General features: G+C 44.1%; 1 protein-coding gene across 1 annotated transcript in view; it reads right to left on the bottom strand.

Moving 5' to 3' along the window:
• Positions 1-22,716, bottom strand: part of tshr (thyroid stimulating hormone receptor) — a 78,958-nt gene that overhangs the window by 38,794 nt on the left and 17,448 nt on the right. The window contains exons 2-4 of the mRNA XM_060829005.1: positions 10,931-11,002; positions 5,587-5,661; positions 1,143-1,217 (exon numbers count right to left, since the gene is read on the bottom strand). Of these exons, the coding sequence (XP_060684988.1) occupies positions 1,143-1,217; positions 5,587-5,661; positions 10,931-11,002 (222 nt within the window). The remainder of the gene's footprint in view (positions 1-1,142; positions 1,218-5,586; positions 5,662-10,930; positions 11,003-22,716) is intronic.

Below are 22,716 nucleotides of genomic sequence, written 5' to 3'. Positions count from 1 at the left end.
ATCCTTCCCACTGTCTCAGGAAAGCAGTCAACATAAACAATGATCCCTCCCAACCCGGTTCTAATCTCTTCCATCCTCTTCCATCAGGCAGAAGATACAAAAGTTTGAAATCACATGCCAACAGATTTAAGATCAGTTTCTTACCTGCTGTTATCTGACTAATGCACAGACCTCTCATGTGTTAGAGTTCATCTTTCTCTGTACCTTCTCTGTAACTGTAACACTATATTCTGCATTCTGTTCTATTACCCTGATGTACTTATGTAAGCTATGATTTGCCTGGTTAGCAAAACAATACTGTTCACTGTATCTCAGTACTTGACAATAATAATTCAAATCAAATCTAATGAAATCAAACATTGTATTTCTTTCTCACTAATCTGCTGTTTAACTTCCCTTAGACTATGTGTCTAGAGTATCCACTCCAGCGACACTCTCTCTCTCTGGTAGTGAATTCCACAATCTCACTACTTGATTTGGATAAGGAGGTTTTGTTGAATATTTTATACTGCCCTCTGATGTTGGGGCTGGAGCAGCTTTGGCCTTCACCGAGCCTTATAGTCCGTTAGGGCTGAAGTCCCACTGAGGGGCAGTGAGCAGGAAGTGATCACTGTAGCCTCCACTCCCAACCTAGGTCACCCCTCACACACCCACACACATCGGATTTGCTCTGTGATTGGCTGGGCGTTCCCACTCTGCTTCCCTGCAGTATAACGTGGACCTCTGTGGAGGTAGCACCCCAGCTTGAGGAGTCCCCGAGAGTTTCCGACTTGCCTCAGCAGCACCCACCTCTCCCATCGTGGGTCGGGGGAGGGGAGCCCAAGGCTGCCAGCTCTCTGTTTGGACCGGCTAGCTGCCTTCAAAATCCTCATATTTGTCCCACAATTATCCGATTTGGCCCAAACTCTGTCTCATTTCCCATTTCAGAGCGGACTCAAAATGTAAGCAGGCTAAAGGCCTCTCACCAACTGGACAAAGGCCCTCCCGCAAAAGTGCCAGTGTGGCAAAAATACTCTGTCTTTAAAGACAAGTCAAATTTAAAAGCATTTGTAATCATTAGGCACCAAACTACAAGAGCTTCCCTTACCCAAGAACCATCCACCAGAAATACCAAGCATTCGATTTTACTTTTCTATACTTACAGGTATTTCAGAACTGGGAGATTCTTGAAAGCATCTGGTTCAATGTGACTCAAGCTCTTTGTGTTCCGTATTTCTCTGTTTTAAAAATAAATGAGTTATTGGTGCATTCTGTTATTGTAGTTTATCCTCTCTTCATTTCCTCCAGTGAAGGAGCAGTACAGATCAGAGATTGCAGCTTGTACGATCTCTGTGAGACGGTGATCAGTATGAACCAATGACAAGTACTGTATCAGTCAATCAGTAACATCTCAGCCTAGACTGTGAATGTTCTCAGACTATGTACTGCGTCACAGATAATACCAATCCAGCCCTTACCCTACTTCAGTACAAGTCCACTTTCCAGCAGGGATCGGAAATTGTGATCGGGTACCATGATTCTTTTTTTTAAAATTCATTTGTGGGATGTGAGCATTGCTGACTGGGCCAGTATTTATTGCCCGTCCCTAATTGCCCCTTGAGAAGCTGGGGGTGAGTTGCCTTCTTGAACTGCTGCAGTCCACCTGCTATGGTTTGTCCCACAATGCCCTTAGGGAGGGAATTCCGGGATTTTGACCCAGCGACAGTAAAGGAATGGTGATATATTTCCAAGTCAGAAAGGTGACTGGCTTGGAGGGGACCATAAAGGTGCTGGTGTTCCAAGTACCTGCTGTCCTTGTCCTTCAAGATGGAAGTGGTTGTGGGCTTGGAAGGTGCTGTCTGAGGATCTTTTGTGAATTTCTGAAGTGCATCTTGCAGGTAGTAATGATGTGGAGGTGTTGGTGTTGGACTTGGTCAGAAGTCACATGACACCAGGTTATAGTCCAACAGGTTTATTTGAAATCACAAGCTTTCGGAGGGTTGCTCCTTTATCAGGTGAAGTCACTGTTCACCAGACAAAGGAGCAGCGCTCTGAAAGATTGTGGTTTCAAATAAATCTGTTGGACTATAACCTGGTGTCATGTGACTTCTGACCTTGTAGATAGTAGTGAGTATCGATAGTGGAGGGAGTGAATGTTTGTGAATGTGGTACTGAACAAATGGGCTGCTTTGTCCTGGATGGTGTCAATCTTCTTGAGTGCTGTTGGAGCTGCACCCATCCAGGCAAGTGGGGAATATTCCATCAATCTCCTGCCTTGTCCCTTGTAGATGGTGGACAGGTTTTGTGGAGTCAGAAGGTGAGTTACTCACTGCAGTATTCCTGGCTCAGTTGTTAGTGCACTTACCTCTGAACCTCTTGGTTCATGCCTCACTCTGGGACTTGAGGATAATGAAGACTAAGATCACAGCAGCAGTCCGGAGGGAGGGCCGAACTGTTGATGATGCAGTCTTATAATGAGATGGTAAACTGAGGCCTCACCCCGGTTGGATGCTTATCCTGTTCTGGGCCCCACCTTCTTTGAAGGATAAGATAGCACGGAAAAGACTCACTGGTTGTAAGAATGATGAACTTCAAATGGATTGGGCAGTTTGGGTCTGCTTTCCTTGCAGAAGAGGAGATTTGATAATGGTTTTTGAAATCACAAGGGTCCAGACAGTGTAGACAGGGAAAAGCTATTTCCATTTATGGAAAGAATGTGAGGCAGAGGTTTAAGGTAAAAGAAGTCATGGGGATATGAGGAGAAGTAGTTGGGATGTGGAATACACTGTCTGTCAGTGTGCTGGAGGCAGATTTTTAAGAGAAAATGAAATCATCAACAGACCTCGAAGAATGTTTCGGGTCATAGGGAGAAAACGGGATAGCAGCACTCCGTAACTCAGTAACTTTCAAAGAGCTAGCACAGACTTATTGGGCTGAATAGTTCCTTCTGCACTGAGCAAGGGGACATACTTTTAGGTCGTTTTGTCTCCCACTCATCAGGAGTTCAACCTCGGAGAAAGTGAGGACTGCAGATACTGGAGATCAGAGCTGAGAGTGTGGTGCTGGAAAAGCACAGCAGGTCAGGCAGCATCAAAGGAGCAGGAGAATCGACATTTCGGGCAAAAGCCCTTCAGCCTTGGTCATGAATTAGTTTTAAGAAGCGTCTTGAAAGGTCAGAGAGAAAAAGACAGAGAGAAACAAAAAGATGGAGGCAGTTGCAATCCAGGACGTAGGCCTCAGGTCACAATAGTGAAGATGATTCTGACTATCAGGTCCATTCTTACATCTCAAAGTTAGAGGGCTCTGGCTTCAAACCTCGCTTGTGAGTGGGAAATCTGGGCCACCTCTTCAGCCCAGTGGCGAGGGAATGCAGAAGTGTCAGAGGTGCAGTGCTTCCAAATGAGACACTGCATTATGTTCTGCCCTCCTGTTCCAGAGATTGAGGTAGATTGGTGAAAATCATATGAAGAAGGGCAGGAATTTCCTGCTGGTGCCCTACACAACGTGTCTCCTCAATCAATGTCGCCCACAAAACAGGGCAAACAAATCGGTCACCTTGGTTTTCTCTGACAGGGCAAACAAATCGGTCACCTTGGTTTTCTCTGTGGGATCTTGCTTTGCACAAACATGACAATGTAAAAATTACACACAGGGCATGGTGATGACATGAAACATTTGGTTGAGTTGGCTCTAGATAGAAGTTTACTCCCTTCCTGACACTTTAACTAATTCCGTTCTGAGCATAAGGCCCATGGGTGAGCTCTGGATCTGCCACAATTAAGGCTCTAAAGTGGCCATGTCAGGCCCTCAACTTGTTATCTCCCTGATCTCCTGTCTTCCTGGAAGGTAAAAAGGTGAGGTGCAGGACTAATATGGCACAGTGATCTCTGGCTGAGTTCAGACTGGGGTTACAAATGCCCCCAGTTTGAGGTGGCAATCAGAAGCACGGATTGGGTGGGAGGGATGGCAAAGGGATGCTCCTTCCTCTGGTCCTCTTCACCCCACCACCCTGCAACACTCTTCACGTGAGAAGAGTATAAAATGCAATCTTTGCTTTCCTCTGCGCTGGAACATTTCTGGATGAGTGGACTTTAGGACCCAGAACCTGTTGGTCTCTGATTGATGGGCAGTTTCTGATGACAGTTTGGGGGGGCGGGGGCATTGGCTGGCATTCAGGCTGGACATTTTGCCCAGGAACTTGCCCATTCTCAGCGAATGGACGGGTCTCTCCAGAGGTGGGGGTGGCTCTGAGCCACCAGTAAACACACCGGGCCCCAACACTTTGGGATTTTCACCCATGGGCTGAAGCACTTTGCAATGTTTCTGAACAATATGATCCTGCAAAAATAATCCTAAATCTTACCGGTTAACTACTTTACTAATAATGCCGTAGTTCCGTTCTCGTGCAATCCAATGTTATAAGAAAATCGCATAATAGCAGCACCATTTAAAGTAATGGGGCCAGAACCGCATTTAAACCAATACAAGCTTTAAAACTTCATGATTTAGAAACAGTGTTCCCGATTTGTCAATCACAGTATAACAAAATTCACACGTTATAGCAGAACGGCCTGTCTCTAATGCCGACTCAAACATCATGAGAAAGGAAAAGAAAAAGCCGGAAGACCACAAATGGATTCGACACTTTGAATATGCACAAAATGTAGCATTGGATTCACTCACTGCTTTATTCCAAGTGAGCTTTAGAGATCAAACAGTTGCCTGAGGCTTGAAATCCTGCACGCTGTTATGCTTTTCATGGTTCTTGGGACTTTGTTCATTTGGGAAGAGAAGGAATCTCTTAATGCCCATCAACATTGCCTTTGTGAAGTCAGTGATGAATATGATGGCTTCTACTCTCACTATATGAATACTGGACCAGGAGGAGGCCATTCAGCCCCTCAAACCATTGCGAAGTTTAAGTGAATCTGTGTCTCAATAGCATTGCCTTTATTGGTCAGTGTATTGAGTACAGGAGTTGGGAGGTCATGTTGCGGCTGTACAGGACATTGGTTCGGCCGCTGTTGGAATATTGCGTGCAATTCTGGTCTCCTTCCTTTTGGAAAGATGTTGTGAAACTTGAAAGGGTTCAGAAAAGATTTACAAGGATGTTGCCAGGGTTGGAGGATTTGAGCTACAGGGAGAGGCTGAACAGGCTGGGGCTGTTTTCCCTGGAGCATCGGAGACTGAGGGGTGACCTTATAGGGGTTTACAAAATTATGAGGGGCATAGATAGGATAAATAGACAAAGTCTTTTCCCTGGGGTGGGGAAGTCTAGAACTAGAGGGCATCGGTTTAGGGTGAGAGGGGAAAGATATAAAAGAGGCCTAAGGGGCAACTTTTTCATGCAAAGGGTGGTACGTGTATGGAATGAGCTGCCAGAGGAAGTGGTGGAGGCTGGTACAATTGCAACATTTAAAACACATTTAGATGGGTTGGTTGTACTACTCACAGAAACGCTCTTTCTGAAATTTTCAATGTCCCATGACCCTCCCTGGCAATTTTGGGTTTAGAAAGACCCCCACTCCCCACCCCCACCATTGCTGTACATAGGGTCACTTTCCACGTTATTCCACTTTCCTGCAGCCTCAGGAATCATATACTCACATGTGTGTAACTTTATCCAAATTGAAGAATGCATGTGCATCCACTTTCTGAAGTACTGCATCAATTGAAATGTATCTGGAAGGGAAATGGAAAAGATTTACAAGGATGTTAATGGGGTTGGAAGTTTTGAGCTACAGTGAGGGGCTGAATAGGCTGGAGCTATTTTCCTGGAGCATTGGAGGCTGAGGGATGACCTTATAGAGGTTTATAAAATCATGGATAGGGTGAATATCAAGGTCTTTTTTCCCAGAGTAGGGGAGCCCAAAACTAGAGGGCATAGGTTTAAGGTGAGAGGGGAAAGGTTTAAAAGGGATCCAAAGGGCAATTTTTTCATGCAGAGATTGGGGCATGTATGGAACGAGCTGCCAGAGGAAGTGGTGGAGGCTGGTACAAGTACAGCAGTTAAAGGTAACTGGATGTGTATATGCATAGGAAGAGTTTGCAGGGATATGGCCAAGTGCTGGCAAATGGGACTAGATTAGGTTAGGTTGGGATATCTGGGCAGCATGGACGAGTTGGACCAAAGAGTCTTTTTTAAGAATTAGAATCCCTACGGTGTGGAAACAGGCCCTTCAGCCCAACAAGTCCACACTGACCCTTCGAAGAGTAACTCACCCAGATCCATTCCCCTACATTTACCCCTGACTAATGCACCCAACCCACACATCACTGAACACTGTGGGCAACTTAGAACGGCCAGTTCACCTAATTTGCACATCTTTGGACTGTGGTAGGAAACTGGAGCACCTGGAGGAAACCCCACACAGACAGTCACCCAAGGCTGGAATTGAACCCAGATCCCTGGTACTGTGAGGCAGCAGTGCTAACTACTGTGCCACCATACCACCCCATTAGATTAGATTCCCTACAGTACTGAAATAGGCCCCTTCGGCCCAACAAGTCCACACTGACCCTCCCCAGAGTAATGCACCCAGACCCATTTCCCTACCCTATATTTACCACTGACTAATGCACCTCACATTGTGGGTAATTAAGCACAGCAAATTCTCCTGACCAGCACATCTTTGGGCTGTGGGAGGAAACTGGAACACCCAAAGGAAATCCACACAGACACAGAGAGAATGTGCAAACTCCACACAGACAATTGCCCGAGGCTGAGATCGAACTTGGATCCCTGGTGCTGTGAGGCAGCAGTGCTAACCACTGAGCCACCAAGCTGCTGTCTGATTCCATGCTGTACATGAAATATGTACTATGATTATGATTCTAATTGGAATGTAACCATTAAAAGTTGAGAGGTAGCCACTTTTTTCTCATTTGCCACATTTAGACAAATACTTGAATGTTCACATTCCTGTAATTTCACACATTGACTTGACACAAGATTAATTTCTATCTTCCTTTTCCCTTCTCTCCAAAAGTTCCCATCCCATGAAACATGAGCTCACATCCCCAGAGGCAGTGCCACTACCACCACATCTCTCTCTCTTTCTAAAACTATAAGATCTGATGTGTCACACCATAACATGTAAGAGCAGACACAGGCCATTCAGCCCATTGAGTCTGCTCCACCATTCAATGAGATCACGGCTGATCTCATCATCTTCAACTCCACTTTCCTGGCTTTTTCCATAACCTTTAATTCCCTCACTAATGAAAAATCTGTCCACCTCAGTCTTGAATATACTTAGTGACCCAGCCTCAACAGCACTCTGTGGTAATGAATTCACTCTCGTCTAAGAGAAGAAATTCCTCCTTATCGCTATCTTAAATCTTTATTCTGTGATAATGCCCTCTGGTCGTAGACTCTCCCACAAGGCCAAACAACTACCTTGGTATTCAAACAGATGAAAGACTTAACAGACAATCAATTTTTCAATGTATAATTTCAGTTACATCACACTGTAAAGTTTTGCTATAAATTCTGTGTGTTAGGATTGAGCCCTCCACTATCACCTGACGAAAGAGCGTCACTCCGAAAGCTAGTGTGCTTCCAATTAAACCTGTTGGACTATTACTTGGTGTTGTGTGATTTTGAACTTTGTACACCCTAGTCCAATGCCGGCATCTCCCCACCATTGTGCATTTGCCTTGTCAAATTCTGTCAGAATACTGTATCTTTCAATAAGGTCATCCCCCATTCTTCTAAATTCCAATGAGTACAGTCCCAACTTGCTCAATCTCTCCTCATAAGACAGCGCCTCCATACCCAGGATTAACCTAATGAACTTTCTTTGGACTGCATCCAATACCACAAAAGTTTCATTTTCTTCCTAAAGCTCTCCGTCTCTCTCTTCCTCTCACTCTCCCTCTACCTCTCACTCTTCTCCTTGTTGGTGAAGTTCCTGACTTATGCCATGCAAGAGAATTACAAATACCTTCTCACACTGGTACGAGTTTGAATTTGACCAACACTGGCGGTCTAGACCACAGAATGGTCTAGGAAGCTAGAATTTGGGAGGGGAGGCAGGGTGGGGGGGATATTATATACTTTCCACATTACAATCCTACCTGGAGTGGGACACCAGCCAGATCTCCCTCCCAGAGGTCAGCTAGTTGTGAGCCACTGACGGAGCCAATGAAGGTCCTCCTCCTGGCCTTGCTGGCGGTTGTCGAGTGGCTGGGCAAGTCTTCCCTTGCTGATTCAATTAAAGCGGAAACCCTCACTTAACAGGGAGTTACAGATTTTCTGTCACAGACTATATGAAAGAGAAGGCCGTTTCTGTGCTGTGACACACAGTGACCATCCACAGTCTATGATTCATACCTCCAGCCATATCCTGAACAATAATCGCAAATCATGCTCTGGCGTAAACATTCAAGTCACAAGGTGAATCATCACAGAATATTATGTCTGACAATTGGGGAAATTTATCAAAGGAAACAAGGTTGGGAACACTAGTTTTATCAGATCAAGTTTTCACATTCACCACGTGCACTCTCTCCTATTGCATCAATATCAACATAGTTGCCCAATGGTTAGCGCCAGGGACCCAGGTTCAATTCCAGCCTCGGGCGACTGTGTGGAGTTTGTGCATTCTCCCTGTGTCTGCGCTATGGTTAGAGTGAAGGTTAGGGTCGAAGCTTGGGATATGGTCAGGGTGAAGGTTTTGGTTAGGGTTAGGGGTTGGATCAAGGCTCAAGTTAGTCATTTTTATAAATGTCCTGGATGAGGGCGTGGAAGGGTGAATTAGTAAATTTGCAGATGACACTAATGTCGGTGGAGTTGTGGATAGTGACAAAGGATGTTGCAGGTTACAGAGAGACATAGATAAGCTGCAGAGCTGGGCTGAGAGCTGACAAATGGAGTTTAATGCGGACAAGTGTGAGGGGATTCACTTTGGTCGGAGTAACCGGAATGCAAAATACTGGGCTAATGGTAAGATTCTTGGTAGTGTAGATGAGCAGAGAGATCTCGGTGTCCAGGTACACAGATCCTTGAAAGTTGCCACCCAGGTTGACAGGGTTGTTAAGAAGACATACAGTGTTTTAGCTTTTATTAATAGAGGGATTGAGTTCGGGAACCATGAAATTATGCTACAGCTGTGCAAAACTCTGGTGCGGCCGCACTTGGAGTGTTGTGTATAGTTCTGGTCACAGCATTATAAGAAGGATATGGAAGCTTTGGAAAGAGTGCAGAGGAGATTGACTAGGATGTTGCCTGGTACAGAAGGGAGGTTTTACGAGGAAAGGCTGAGGGACTTGAGGCTGTTTTCGTTGGAGAGAGGAAGGTTGAGAGGTGACTTAATAGAGACATATAAGATATTCAGAGGGTTAGATAGGGTGGACAGTGAGAGTCTTTTTCCAAGTATGATGACGGTGAACACGAGGAGGCATAGCTTTAAATTGAGGGGTGATAGATATAGGACAGATGTCAGAGGTAGTTTCTTTACTCAGAGAGTAGTAAGGGTATGAAATGCTTTGCCTGCAACAGAAGTAGATTCGCCAACTTTAAGTACATTTAAGTCGTCATTGGACAAGCATATGGACATACATGGAATAGTGTAGGTTAGATGGGCTTCAGATTGGTATGACAGGTCAGCACAACATCGAAGGCCAAAGGGCCTGTACTGCGCTGTAATGTTCTATGTTCTATGACACAAAGATTGGTGGAGTGGCAGAAAGCATAAGGGACGGTCAGAGAATACAGGAGGATATAGATAGACTGGAGAGTTGGGCAGAAAAGTGGCAGATGGCTTTCAATCCAGAAAAATGTGAGGTGATGCATTTCGGCAAGTCTAATTCTAGAACGAATTATGCAATGAATATAAGAGCCTTGGGAAAAGCTGATGGGCAGAAAGATTTGGGAGTGCAGGTCCATTGTACCCTGAAGGTTGCTGCACAGGTGGATAGAGTGGTCAAGAAGGCATATAGCATGCTTGCCTTCATTGGACGGGGTATTGAGTATAAGAGCTGGCAAGTCATGTTAACATTGTACAAGACATTAGTTCGGCTGCATTTAGAATACTGTGTACAGTTCTGGTCACCACATTACCAAAAGGATGTGGATGCTTTGGAGAGGGTGCAGAGAAGGTTTATGAGGATGTTGCCTGGTATGGAAGGTGCTAGCTATGAAGAGAGGTTGAGTAGGTTAGGTTTATTTTCATTAGAAAAAAGGAGATTGAGGGGGAACCTGATTGAGGTTTACAAAATCATGAAGGGTATAGACAGGGTGGATAGAGACAAGCTTTTTCCCAGGGTGAAGGATCCAGTAATGAGAGGTCTCGCTTTCAAGGTGAGAGGTGGAAGGTTTAAGGGGGATACACGTGACAAATACTTCACAAAGAGAGTGGTGGGCATTTGGAACACTTTGCCAGTGGAGGTGGTAGAAGCAGGCACGGTAGATTCATTTAAAATGTGTCTGGACAGATGCATGAGTAGATGAGGAGCAGAGGGATACAGATGCTTAAGAATTGACCGACAGGCTTGGATCAGCTCAGGCTTGGAGGGCCGAAGGGCCTGTTCCTGGGCTGTAAATTTTCTTTGTTCTTTGTTCACCTCCGCATTATTTTCATCCCCACCTTTGTTTGGGGAGAGATTTGAGGAAGAACAAGTTCAGTGTCCTGCCCGAGGCTAATCCTCAGCCAGCATTACGAAAGCAGATAAACTGACTGTGTGTCTTCTGGCTGTCTGTAGGAATTTCTTGTGTACACACTGCTTGCTAACTTTCCACGCATTACAACAGTGAATGACAACACTGTTGGCCATTAATTGTGGGATGTGAAAAATGTGAAAGACACCACAGAAATGCCTGAGCACTTTAGGAGATAACAGAAACTGGGAGTGAATTGTTGGCTTAGAGGTCAGCAAATATATGTTTGCCAGGTCTGGTCTAGGGTAAAGGGAATGATCAAAAGCCTAATAGTGTGTCACAAATACTTACATCCTCGAAATGTTTGGGAGGTCTGTAAAAGCTTCAGCAGGAATGGTCTTGAGTCGAGTCTCCATGAATCGGCTGTTGAAAAGAAAGATTTTTATTTAATAATGAAGTTTGGCTGACAACGATGACAACACTGAGAAACCATTGAAAACTAACATTTCGCTCATAGAGACATGCTGGAGAAACTCAGCAGGTTTGGCAGAGAGAAAAACAGAGTTTGCTGCCCATTCTGCTCATTGTATTTTCTCCCTTCATGAACATGATCAGTGCTTGACATTGTCTGTTGGGAAACTGTTTGGGATTGAGGCACCTCTCTGGGTCCATCTCAACCACCTTCATCATCGACAGATCAGTGGGGTCCCGTGGTGGTGCTCCTGGGATGTTCTACACAATGCTTGCTGCTGTGCGAAACCAACAATAACAATCCGCATTCATGGAGCCTCTTTCATGCCTCTTGCAGTGTGACATTCCAAGGTGCTTCACAGGAATGTAATCCAACGTATTGTGCATTAAGAAATATTAGGACAGATGACCAAAACCTCAGAGCAAGAGGTAGGTTACATCTGCAAGAAGCAAAAGTGGTTTAGGGATGGAATTCCAACTTTCATGACATACAGACTTGTGCTTCTGGGTGGTGTAGGTTGGGGACATCACTGTTAGCCCAGTTACCAGTTGCCCAAACTGTATTTTAAACATTACGTTGACACTTGGTCACCATGACATGGAAGATATCATTGTAAATGTTTGAGTAGCACCAATACTGCTTTAAAAAGTAATACCAAACCTCCATTTAAAATTTCAAATCCTTAGTTTCAAATCTCTCTATGTCCTTGTTTCTCCCTAACCTCCTCTAACCCTAAAACCCCGAGTCCTCAACCTTCAATTCTGGCCTCTTGCACATCCCTGACAGACCTCAATCCACCATTGGTTTCCATGCCTTCAGTATTTAGCTTCTCTGCTCTGGAACTCCCTTCTTAAACCTCTCCATCATTCTCTTTCTTTTTAAACCCTGCCTCAGTTGTCGAACATGAAATTTATTTTTCCTTCTTTTTTCCAAAATGTATCTCCTTGCCCAGACCATTGATCACATCTCCTTATGTCGCTCAGTGTCAGATTTTGTTTGACCATATCACAACAAAGTGCCTCAGATGTTTTACCACATCAATGGTGCTACATAAATGCAAGCTATTGTTTTTAAAGAGGATGATTAGAAGCTTAGATTTCAAAGTAAATAAGGAAATAGTTAAAGAGGAGAGTTCGGTGGATTATATAGAACATAAAACATTGCAGCGCAGTACAGGCCCTTCGGTCCTCGATGTTACGCCGACCCATGAAACCAATCTAAAGCCCATCTATCCTACACTACGCCGTTCTCATCTATATGTTTATCCAATGACCATTTAAATGTCCTTAATGTTTTAGTCCACTACTAAAATATAGAGTTAACTCGTCATTCTTTACGTAGAGAATGTGCTCCCTCTGACCACCCCAAGCACTGACTAACCATATCCATGCCTCAGGCTGGTATCAGTGGCTGACCTTTACTGACTATGCCAGGGCCCTCTGACTGAGGGTTATCTCGATTGACTTGACTGAGACCTGTTGACCATCATGCTGACCACCACCCGGCCCCATCCCCCTATAACCCTGCATTTCCCATGGCTAACCCCACCTAACCTGCACATCCCTGGACACTACAGGCAACTCAGCATGACCAATCCATCCTAACCTGTACATCTTTGGACTGTGGGAGAAAGCCAGAGCTCTAGGAGGAAACCCACGCAGACACGGGGGAGAATGTGCAAATTCCACACAGTCACCTGAGGCTGGAATCAAACCTGGATCCCTGGCATTGTGAGGCAGCAGTGCTAACCACTTAGCCATCATGCTACCCAAACCATGTGATGAGGTCATTAACAAGAAATAATCTCTTTAATAGACAAAACACTGGCACTGATTAAGAATCTCACCTTCACAGAAGATGCAGCAAAGTTGTTCCTGATAGGGCTTGCTTGACTTCTCACATATTACTCAGCATTGCCCATGTTGTTCAGGCCCTTACAGGGATTTCCCCCTGTGTTTTTTTAATAGTCTTATTAATTTGCATCATCATTAATCTTTCCATGATAATTCAGAACAGACTATTCCCTTTGGTCAAGGACGCCAAAATTTGGAATAAAAGCTTAAAGAACTTCGGATGCCGTAAATAAAAGTCCGGTGACCCTTCCTCAGGTCTGACGACCCAAAGCGCTAACTTTGATTTCTCTTCACAGATGCTGCCAGACCGGCTGAGTTTTTCTAACAACTTCTGTAAATGTTTGGAATATCCTGCCAGTTAAAGTAAAAGGAGGCTAGCCATTTCAAAATACAACAAAATGCCAGAAGCAACTGAGAAACAAACTTCAGCAGGAAAATGGCAACTGCATTTTCCGAGGTTGAGTGAGTCGCTATGTAGATGCAAGTTCAAACCATACATTATTGTTTATAGTCACACACATGCCTTTCTGTTCTGTACAAATCCATGTTGGAGGAAATAGTTGGTGTTAGAACTCAGGGCTGGATGTTGTAGGCAGAGGTGGCTACTTGAAAAGGGTTGTGTATATATAGCAGCTTAAACCGAAGTCATGCAGCAATGATCTCTGAGAATCTCTTTCACAACTCCACCATGCCTGGTGTCAGTAGAGAAGAAGTGCTTGCCTGAATTTTCAAATTGTGCAAAAGAGCCTTTGACTAATAATTCATGGAACAGCGCTGCTCTGTTACGACTGAGTGCTGCATGTTGACAATAGTTTCCTTGTGCAAAGCACTGGCACTCTGTCCTTCCCCCTCTCCACACCCATCCAGTTCCATGAAGACCTTCTGTCTTCAGATGTCTTTTAGCCTGAGGAAAGTACAGCCTTCCCTCAGAGCAAAGACACCGAATGTTAACAGTGAACTCTTTGTCTCAACCTTTCAACTGTCATCATTTACAATCTCTGAGATAGGTGAACTTGTTGTGGACAGGCTTCAATGTGTTATTTCAGAACATAAGAACGGTGGGCGACATGGTGGCTTAGTGGTTAGCACTGCTGCCTCACAACCCCAGGGACCCAGGTTTGATCCCAGCCTCGGGCGACTTTCTGTGTGGAGTTTGCACATTCTCCCCGTGTCTGTGTGGGTTTCCTCTGATTTCCTCCCACAGTCCAAAGATGTGCAGGTCAGGTGAATTAGCCATCCTGAATTGCCCATAGTGTTAGGTGCATTAGTCAGAGGGAAATGGGTCCGGGTGGGCTACTCTTCAGAGGGTCAGTGTGGACTTGTTGGGCCGAAGGGCCTGTTTCCACACTGTAGGGAATCTAATCAAAACCAGGAGCAGGAGTAGGTTAATGGTGCCTCAAGCCTGTTCTGCCACGAAATACAATCATGGCTGATCTCATCTCAGCCTTAACTCCACTTTCCTGCCTGTTCCCCATAATCCTTCAACTCATTAAAAACTTGACTTTCTCCTTAAATCTTCTCAATGTCCCGGAATCTACCACTCTCTGGGACAGTGAGTTGCACAGATTCATGACCCATTGAGAGAAGTAATTCCTCCTCATCCCTGTTTTAAATCTGCTAGTCCTTATCCTGTCTTTTAGATTGCCCCACAAGGAGAAACATTCTCTCTACTTTGTGAATCCCCTTTAGCATCTTATATACCCGAATTAGATCTTCTCAATTGGATCTCCTTCCCATTCTAATGAGTCCAGTCTTGAACTGCTCAATCTCTTCTCATATGACAAACATTCTATCTCTGGAACTAATCGGTGAACCTTCTCTAACTGCTTCCAATGGAGTTGCATCCTTTCTCAAGTAAAGGGACCAAAACTGCATGCAGTACCCTTGGTATGGTCTCGCCAATGCCTTGCTTCAACAACACTTCCCTACTTTTATACTCTATTCCTTTAGCAATAAATGCAACTGTTCTATTTGCTTTCCTTATTACGTGTTGTACCTGCAGACTCACTTTCTCCAAATCCTGCCCTAGTTTACCCAGATCCCTCTGCACTAATGTTTTGCTCCATCTTGATAATACACTGCTTTTTATTCTTTCTATCAAAATGGATAATCTCAAACTTATCCATGTTCAAGTCCATCTGTCAAATTCTGGTCATTCACCTAAATTGCCTTATCCGTTTGTAATTCTTTTATTTCTTCATTGTGGCTTACTTTTCCATCATTTTAGTGTCACTGGCTATAATACTTTCCCAAATCCAAGTCTCAACATAGGTTATAAATAGTCGGGGCCAGAGGATTCAACCCTGTGTCACCCCACTCTGTTTTCTGTTGGTTAGCCAATCCTCTATCTAAGCTAATAAATCACCCCAACTCCATATGATCTTGTTTTATGCATTACCTTTTTGTGGGGCACCTTGTTAAATGCCTTCTGCAAGTCCAGATATACTACATCTACAGGACCCTCTTGAACCATTTTGAATACTAAATCTTCAAAGAACTCGGGCAAATTAGTCAAACCCAAATGATTTACCCTTCATAAAACCATGCTGACTCTAATATTTGATAATGGACACCAACAATTTCCCAATGACAGTGTTGACTCGAAGGGCCAAATGGCCTGCTTTCACACTGTAGGGTTTTCATGAAATTGTCAATGGGCTCCCCTTTATCCACAACACACATTACTCCTTCAAAGAACTTGGATACATTGGTTTAACATGATGTCTTTAACCATGCTGACGTTTCCCAATGACCTTGAATATTTCTCAGTGCCCAGCAAAAGCTGTTTAATGATTGATTCTAAAATCTTCTCAGTCACAAATATAAAGCGAACTGGCCTATAGTATTTGTTTTTCTGTCCCACCTTCCCCTGCTTTCCCTTCATGAATACAAAGGTTACATTTGCTACTTCCCAGTCTGATAGAACTTTTCCTGATTCACCAGCAATTTGGAAAATTAATACCAACACATCTACTGTCACACTACCTTTCATGACGCTAGGATGAAGGCCATTTGTCAACCTGCAGCTCCATCAGTTTGTGCAGTATCACTTCCATGGTGATTGTCAGTCCACCACATCCCTCTTTCTCTTTCACTTCTTGATTTACAGCTATTCCTGGAATGATTTTTGCATTCTCCATAGTGAAGACAGAAGCAAATATTTGTTCATTACATCTGCCATTTCTTCTATCTTACTTTTAACTCCCCATCCTCAATCTTCAAAGGACAACACTGAGTTACTTACTCTTCTCTTTCCTAAATATGTGCAGAAACTCTTGCTTTCTGTTACATTTCTAGATTGCTTCCTCTCATTACCTGATTTCTTCCTCCAGATTAACCTGTTAGTCATTCTCTGCCATTCTTTATATTCTGGCCTGAATCTCATCTTTGTGTATTTATATGTTTTTTCCTCCCGTAAGTTTAATGCTTTCCCCAACTTCTTTGTAATCTCTGGTTGGTAGGTCCTCCCTTCAGAATTTATTTCCTTAGTGGGAATATGCATACACTGAATATTTAGAAATATTCTTAAATTTTTATCTGCTCTCTGTTGATCCGCCTCCAAGCCTAGTATCCCAGATACTTCAGCTAGCTCAAATTTCATGTCCCCAGAATTACATTTACTTATGTTTAAAATATGAGCCTTAGTCATAATCTTCTCCCTTTCAAACTGAATACAAAACTCAATCATATTGTGGAGAAAGTGAGGTCTGCAGATGCTGGAGATCAGAGCTGAAAATGTGTTGCTGGAAAAGCGCAGCAGGTCAGGCAGCATCCAAGGAACATGAGATTCGACATTTCGGACATAAGCCCTGAAGAAGGGCTTATGCCCGAAACATCGAATCTCCTGTTCCTTGGATGCTGCCTGACCTGCTGCGCTTTTCCAGCAACACATTTTCAGCTCAATCATATTGTGGTTGATATCTGGGGCTGCCTTTACTCTATGGTAATTAATTAATCCTGTCACATGAAACAATACCAAGTCTAATGTAACTTGGTTTCTGTTTTGTTCCAAATATGCTGCTCAAAGGAATTCTATGAAATACTAAACCCACTTCACATTCAACAACAAAACCTACAAACAAGTCAATAAAACACCTATGGGATCACCAATATCAGAGCTCATTGCGGAAGTAGTAATGCAGAGACTTGAACAAGCTGCCCTCCCATTCCTGAAGAAGGGCTTATGCCCGAAACATCGATTCTCCTGCTCCTTGGATGCTGCCTGACCTGCTGCGCTTTTTCAACAACACATTTTCAGCTCTGATCTCCAGCATCTTCAGTCCTCACGCCCTCCCATCTATCCAACCCAAACTTTGGGTCTGCTACATAGATGATAGCTTTGTCATCACAAAACAGAACAAATTAGATGAAACACACAACACCATCAATAATATCCTGACAGGCATAAAATTCACAAAAGAGAAGGAGAACGACAACAGACTCCCATTTCTAGACGTGACAGTTGAATGAGTAAAAAGTGAGGTCTGCAGCTGGAGATCAGAGCTGACCAGTGACAGTTGAATGGACAGTTAATGGAGAACTTCAAACTAGCGTCTACAGAAAAACAACAAACACAGACCAAATGCTTAACTTCAGAAGCAATCATCCCAACAGTCACAAATGGAGCTGAAACAAGACATTACTTCAATGAGCTACATCACACTGCAGCACCCAAGAACTACAAAAAGCAGAAGAAAAATATCTATACAACGTTTTCAAGAAAAACGGGTCCCCAATAAACACAATCTGCCAATTTCTCAGAAACAAACCCAAACAAGCAAACACAACGCAACCAAAAACTATAGCCACATTACCGTACATCAGACATATCAGAAAGGACTTCCAGACTACTCAGACCCCTTGGCATCATGGTAGCCCACAAACCTACCAACACACTTAAACAACGAGTAATGAACTTAAAGGATCCATTAGATACTACCAGCAAATCTAACATCATTTACAAGATACCATGCAAGAAATGTAAAACACATTACATCAGACAAACTAGCAGGAAACTTGCACCAGGATATACAAACACTAGCTAGCCACCATGAGACATGAACCTCTCTCACTAGTTTCTATACATACAGATAAAGAAGGACACCACTTTGACTGGGACGACTCACACATCCTAGGACAGACAAAACAGAGATATGCACGAGAATTCTTAGAAGCATGGCATTCTAACCAGAACTCCATCAATAAACACATCGACTTAGATCCTATCTACCTTCCCTGGGAAAAAAAGAACTGGAAATGACATCACCCACCTGAAGAAAGCAAGACCCATAAATAGAGAGGCAGGACATACCACCAGCACTTCACCAGAGACTCTCACTGAAGATGTTACCTAGCATGGTGACGAAGCGTCTGAAAACAAGCCTTCCTGCTCAGCAAGCTAACTTACAGACTTATCTTCTCAAAAATCGCTAACTAAACCAAACTACTATTACCCAGTCTGACTTTTCCAGTTTTATGTGTAGATTAAAGTCACCCATGACTTCTGCTGCCCCTTTATCACAAACACCCAATAATTTACGGCTTGAGGCACTTTGTCCCATCTCCTTACCCCAACCCCCACACACCAGGCCTTGTTATCTGCTATTACACACAATCCATTGTTAGTCACTAATTGTCCACATTAGTAGCTATTCATTCCCCAAGCTGATCAGTAACCACTCCTTTGTCTGTCCAACTTCAAAAGCAACTACTTCCTAGCTACTATCAGTCCTGAGGAAGGTCACTAGACCCGAAACATTAACTCTGATTTCCCTCCACAGATATTGCCAGACCTGGTGAAATTTTCGAGCAATTTCTGTTTTTGTTTCTGATTTCCAACATCTGCAGTTCTTTCGATTTTCATTTACACAATATTTCATCTTGTATATTTTGTCCTATGTTGTGATTACTGTTAGCGGTCCTGTATATCGTTGTCAGTAGTGACTTCTTTCTCCTGCTGTCTCTCATCTCCACCTAAACTGATTCCACATTCTAATCTCCTGAACCAAGCTCATCTCTAACTATTGTAAAATAGTGCTACCTCTATAAACAGTGCTAACCCTTCCACCTTTACCCGTTCTTCTTGAATGTAATATATTCCTCAATATTCAGGACCTAAACCTTGTCAGTCTGCAACCATATCTCTGTAATAGCTATCAGATCATATTTATTTACTTAAATGTGCCCTATCAATTCATTCACTTTATCATGAATGCTATGCATATTCAGAATGAGACTACTTCTGCCTTTCTGTTATAGTTTTTTTTAGATTACTTACAGTGTGGAAACAGGCCCTTCGACCCAACAAGTCCACACCGACCTGCCAAAGCGCAACCCACCCAGACCCATTCCCCTTCATTTACCCCTTCAACTCACACTACGGGCAATTTAGCATGGCCAATTCACCTGACCTGCACATTTTTGAACTGCGGGAGGAAACCAGAGCACCCGGAGGAAACCCACACAGACACGGGGAGAATGTGCAAACTCCACACAGTCAGTCGCCTGAGGCAGGAATTGAACCCGGGTGTCTGGTGCTGTGAGGCAGCAGTACTAACCACCGTGTCGCCATTACCTTGTCTAGATTTTTGGTGAATGCTTAGGTTTTCTTTTCTCTATCCATTACTACTTTCTCTTAACCCTCATTCCTAACATTACGATTTGCCTCTTCTGTTGCCTCTAGTCTGACATGCCATCTATTTGACACCGTGTCTACACTTCATGACGGTAAATTGCAAAGTCCTTTATAACAGCAAGTTATCCACTGTTTACTATTTTTTGCTTTCTTACCTGGTCTTAAAATGTTAAATTGCAAAGCAAAATACACAAACTGAGCTTATATAGAGAGGACAGATTTCATGGGAAGTTCTAGAGAGTACTAGAAAAGTATTTTGCCCTTATCAGTCAAGGTACACATTATAAGAGCAGGGAGATTATGTTGGAGCTGTACAGAACGTAGGTTAGTTCACGGCTGGAGAATGGTGTGCAGTTCTGGTCCCTGCATTGTAGGAAGGATATGATCGCACTGTAGCGGGGGCAGAGGAAATTCGTCAGGATGCTGCCTGACTTGGAGCATTTCAGTGATGAAGAAAGGCTGTTTTCTTTAGAGTAGTTTGAGGGTGGAATCTTGTTACAGGTGTATAAGGAATGAGGTGCATGGACAGGGTGACTAAAAAGCAACTGTTCCCATTCGTCAATAACAAGGTGGCAGAATTTTAAGATGAAAGGCAGGAAGTTTAGAGGGGCTTTGAGGAAAGATTCTTCACCCAGTGGATATTGGAATCTGGAATGCACTGTCTGGGAGGGTAGTTGAGGCTGAATCCTCACAATCTGTAAAAAGTACTTGGATGAGTACTTGAAGTGTCATAACATTCAAGGCGGTAAAAACAATGACTGCAGATGCTGGCAACCAGATTCTGGATTAGTGGTGCTGGAAGAGCACAGCAGTTCAGGCAGCATCCAAAGTGCAGCAAAATCGATGTTTCGGGCAAGAGCCCTTCATCAGGATTCCTGATGAAGGGCTTTTGCCCAAAACGTCGATTTCGCTGCACTTTGGATGCTGCCTGAACTGCTGTGCTCTTCCAGCACCACTAATCCAGAATAACATTCAAGGCTACCAGCTGCCTGCAGGAAACTGGGACTAATGTAGCTGTCATGTCGCTTTGGTGGTACAGATCTTTTACTTTTTCTTAATGTTTCCACTTATTATCTGATCTTTTTTAACCTCAGCCAGATGGCCTACTCCTGTTCTTATTTCTCATGTTCTTTGATGGAAGGTGTCTTCTCCCGGACTGGGCCCAGCGAAGAGGAGGCTTCCAGCTTGGTGTGGTGGTCTTGGCCTGGCTTAGTGGTCTCGGTCTAGCATGGTGGTCTCGGTCTGGCGATCTCCAGTTGTGATGGCCTCATACTGGAGGGATGGTCTCTGCCTGGAGGCCCAATCTCCACCTGGTGCGGTGGTCTCGGCCGGGCTCAATGGTCTCAGCCTGGCTCAGTGCTCTTGGTCTGGCGATCTCCTGTTGGCCTCATCCCGGAGGGGCAGTCTCTGCCTGGCGTGGTGGTCTCCCAATTTGGCAGCCTTGTCCTGGCGTGATGGTCTCATCGATATGGATCATTCAGGAGCAGCCCCTTGGTATTCCAGCATTTGTTGTCTTAATCGACTTTCCCCAAACGATAACTCTTTTCTTGTTATCTATAACATCTGTCATTATTACAGGCATGGTAACTTTAAAAGCTTTTCACTGTATTTTGTTTGTGAAGTACATGTGACAATAAATTGCTATTCTATTTTATTCAGACTTGACGGGCTGAAGGGCCTTTTCTATCATGTATGATTCTACTTTCTATTTCCAGGCAAAAAGGAATCTGCAGTTCAGGTCAAGGGAGGCTTTTCCATATGTTTTCAAATTTGTTTTCTCTTCCCCTTGTTGTCATCTGAAAATGATAGGATGTAACTCTCCCTCCCACTCCACCGAGGACATGCAGGTCCTTGGACTCCTCCACCGGCAGAACACAACTACACGACGGCTGGAGGAGGAGCGCCTCATCTTCCGCCTGGGAACCCTCCAACCACAAGGTATGAATTCAGATTTCTCCAGTTTCCTCATTTCCCCTCCCCCCACCTTGTCTCAGTCGGTTCCCTCAACTCAGCACCGCCCTCCTAACCTGCAATCCTCTTCCTGACCTCTCCGCCCCCACCCCACTCCGGCCTATCACCCTCACCTTGACCTCCTTCCACCTATCCCACCTCCATCGCCCCTCCCCCTAGTCCCTCCTCCCTACCTTTTATCTTAGCCTGCTTGGCTCTCTCTCTCTTATTCCTGATGAAGGGCTTATGCTCGAAACGTCGAATTCTCTATTCCTGAGATGCTGCCTAACCTGCTGTGCTTTGACCAGCAACACATTTGCAGCTGTGATCTCCAGCATCTGCAGACCTCATTTTTAACCGACCTAGTCTTCTCCAGTTATTGCTTTGTGCTCCCCCTGCTGGACATGTTTCCTATTAGGTGATACTTTATAAAACGTTGCAATATTATCGCTTTTGATGAGCAACAATTTTCACGCGCATTCTCCTTGAACAGAGTGATCCTGCTTGATTTTTATTTCACATTGTCTCAGTTTCCCCTCAAATGATGTCTAAAGATCCACTTGCCTCATGGTTTGTACTGCTTTTTCAAATGTGTCACCTTGGTCTTCCTCCTATCAGAAGGATGTTGTGAAACTTGAAAGGGTTCAGAAAAGATTGACAAGGATGTTGCCATGGTTGGAGGATTTGAGCTACAGGGAGAGGCTGAATACACTGGGGCTGTTTTCCTTGGAGTATTGAAGGCTGAGGGGTGACCTTATAGAGGTTTATAAAATCATTAGGGGCATGGATAAGGTAAATAGACAAGGTCTTTTCCCTGAGGTCGGGAAGTCCAGAACTAGAGGGCATAGGTTTAGGGTGAGAGGGGAAAGATATAAAAGGGACCTAAGGGGCAGCTTCTTCACACAGAGGGTGGTACGTGTATGGAATGAGCTGCCAGAGGAAGTGGTGGAGGCTGGTACAAATACAACATTTAAAAGACACATGGATGCATATGTGAACAGGAAGAGTTTAGATGGGTATGGGCTAAGTGCTGGCAAATGGGACTAGATTAGTTAAGGATATCTGGTTGGCGTGTTTCAGTTGGACTGAAGGGCCTGTTTCTGTGCTGTATGTCTCTATGATTTCATGACTTTCTCAGTCTTGTGCAAGGTCTGACAAAACCACGAATTGATCCATGAACCAAATCTGCCTTCATCTCTGTCTCAATTCTCTGTCAGCCTATAAGGGT

This window comes from Hemiscyllium ocellatum, chromosome 8 (assembly GCF_020745735.1).
Source record: "Hemiscyllium ocellatum isolate sHemOce1 chromosome 8, sHemOce1.pat.X.cur, whole genome shotgun sequence".
NCBI lineage: Eukaryota > Metazoa > Chordata > Chondrichthyes > Orectolobiformes > Hemiscylliidae > Hemiscyllium > Hemiscyllium ocellatum.
Note: the sequence above shows the minus strand (reverse complement) of the source record. Positions and strands in the feature narration are given on the sequence as shown.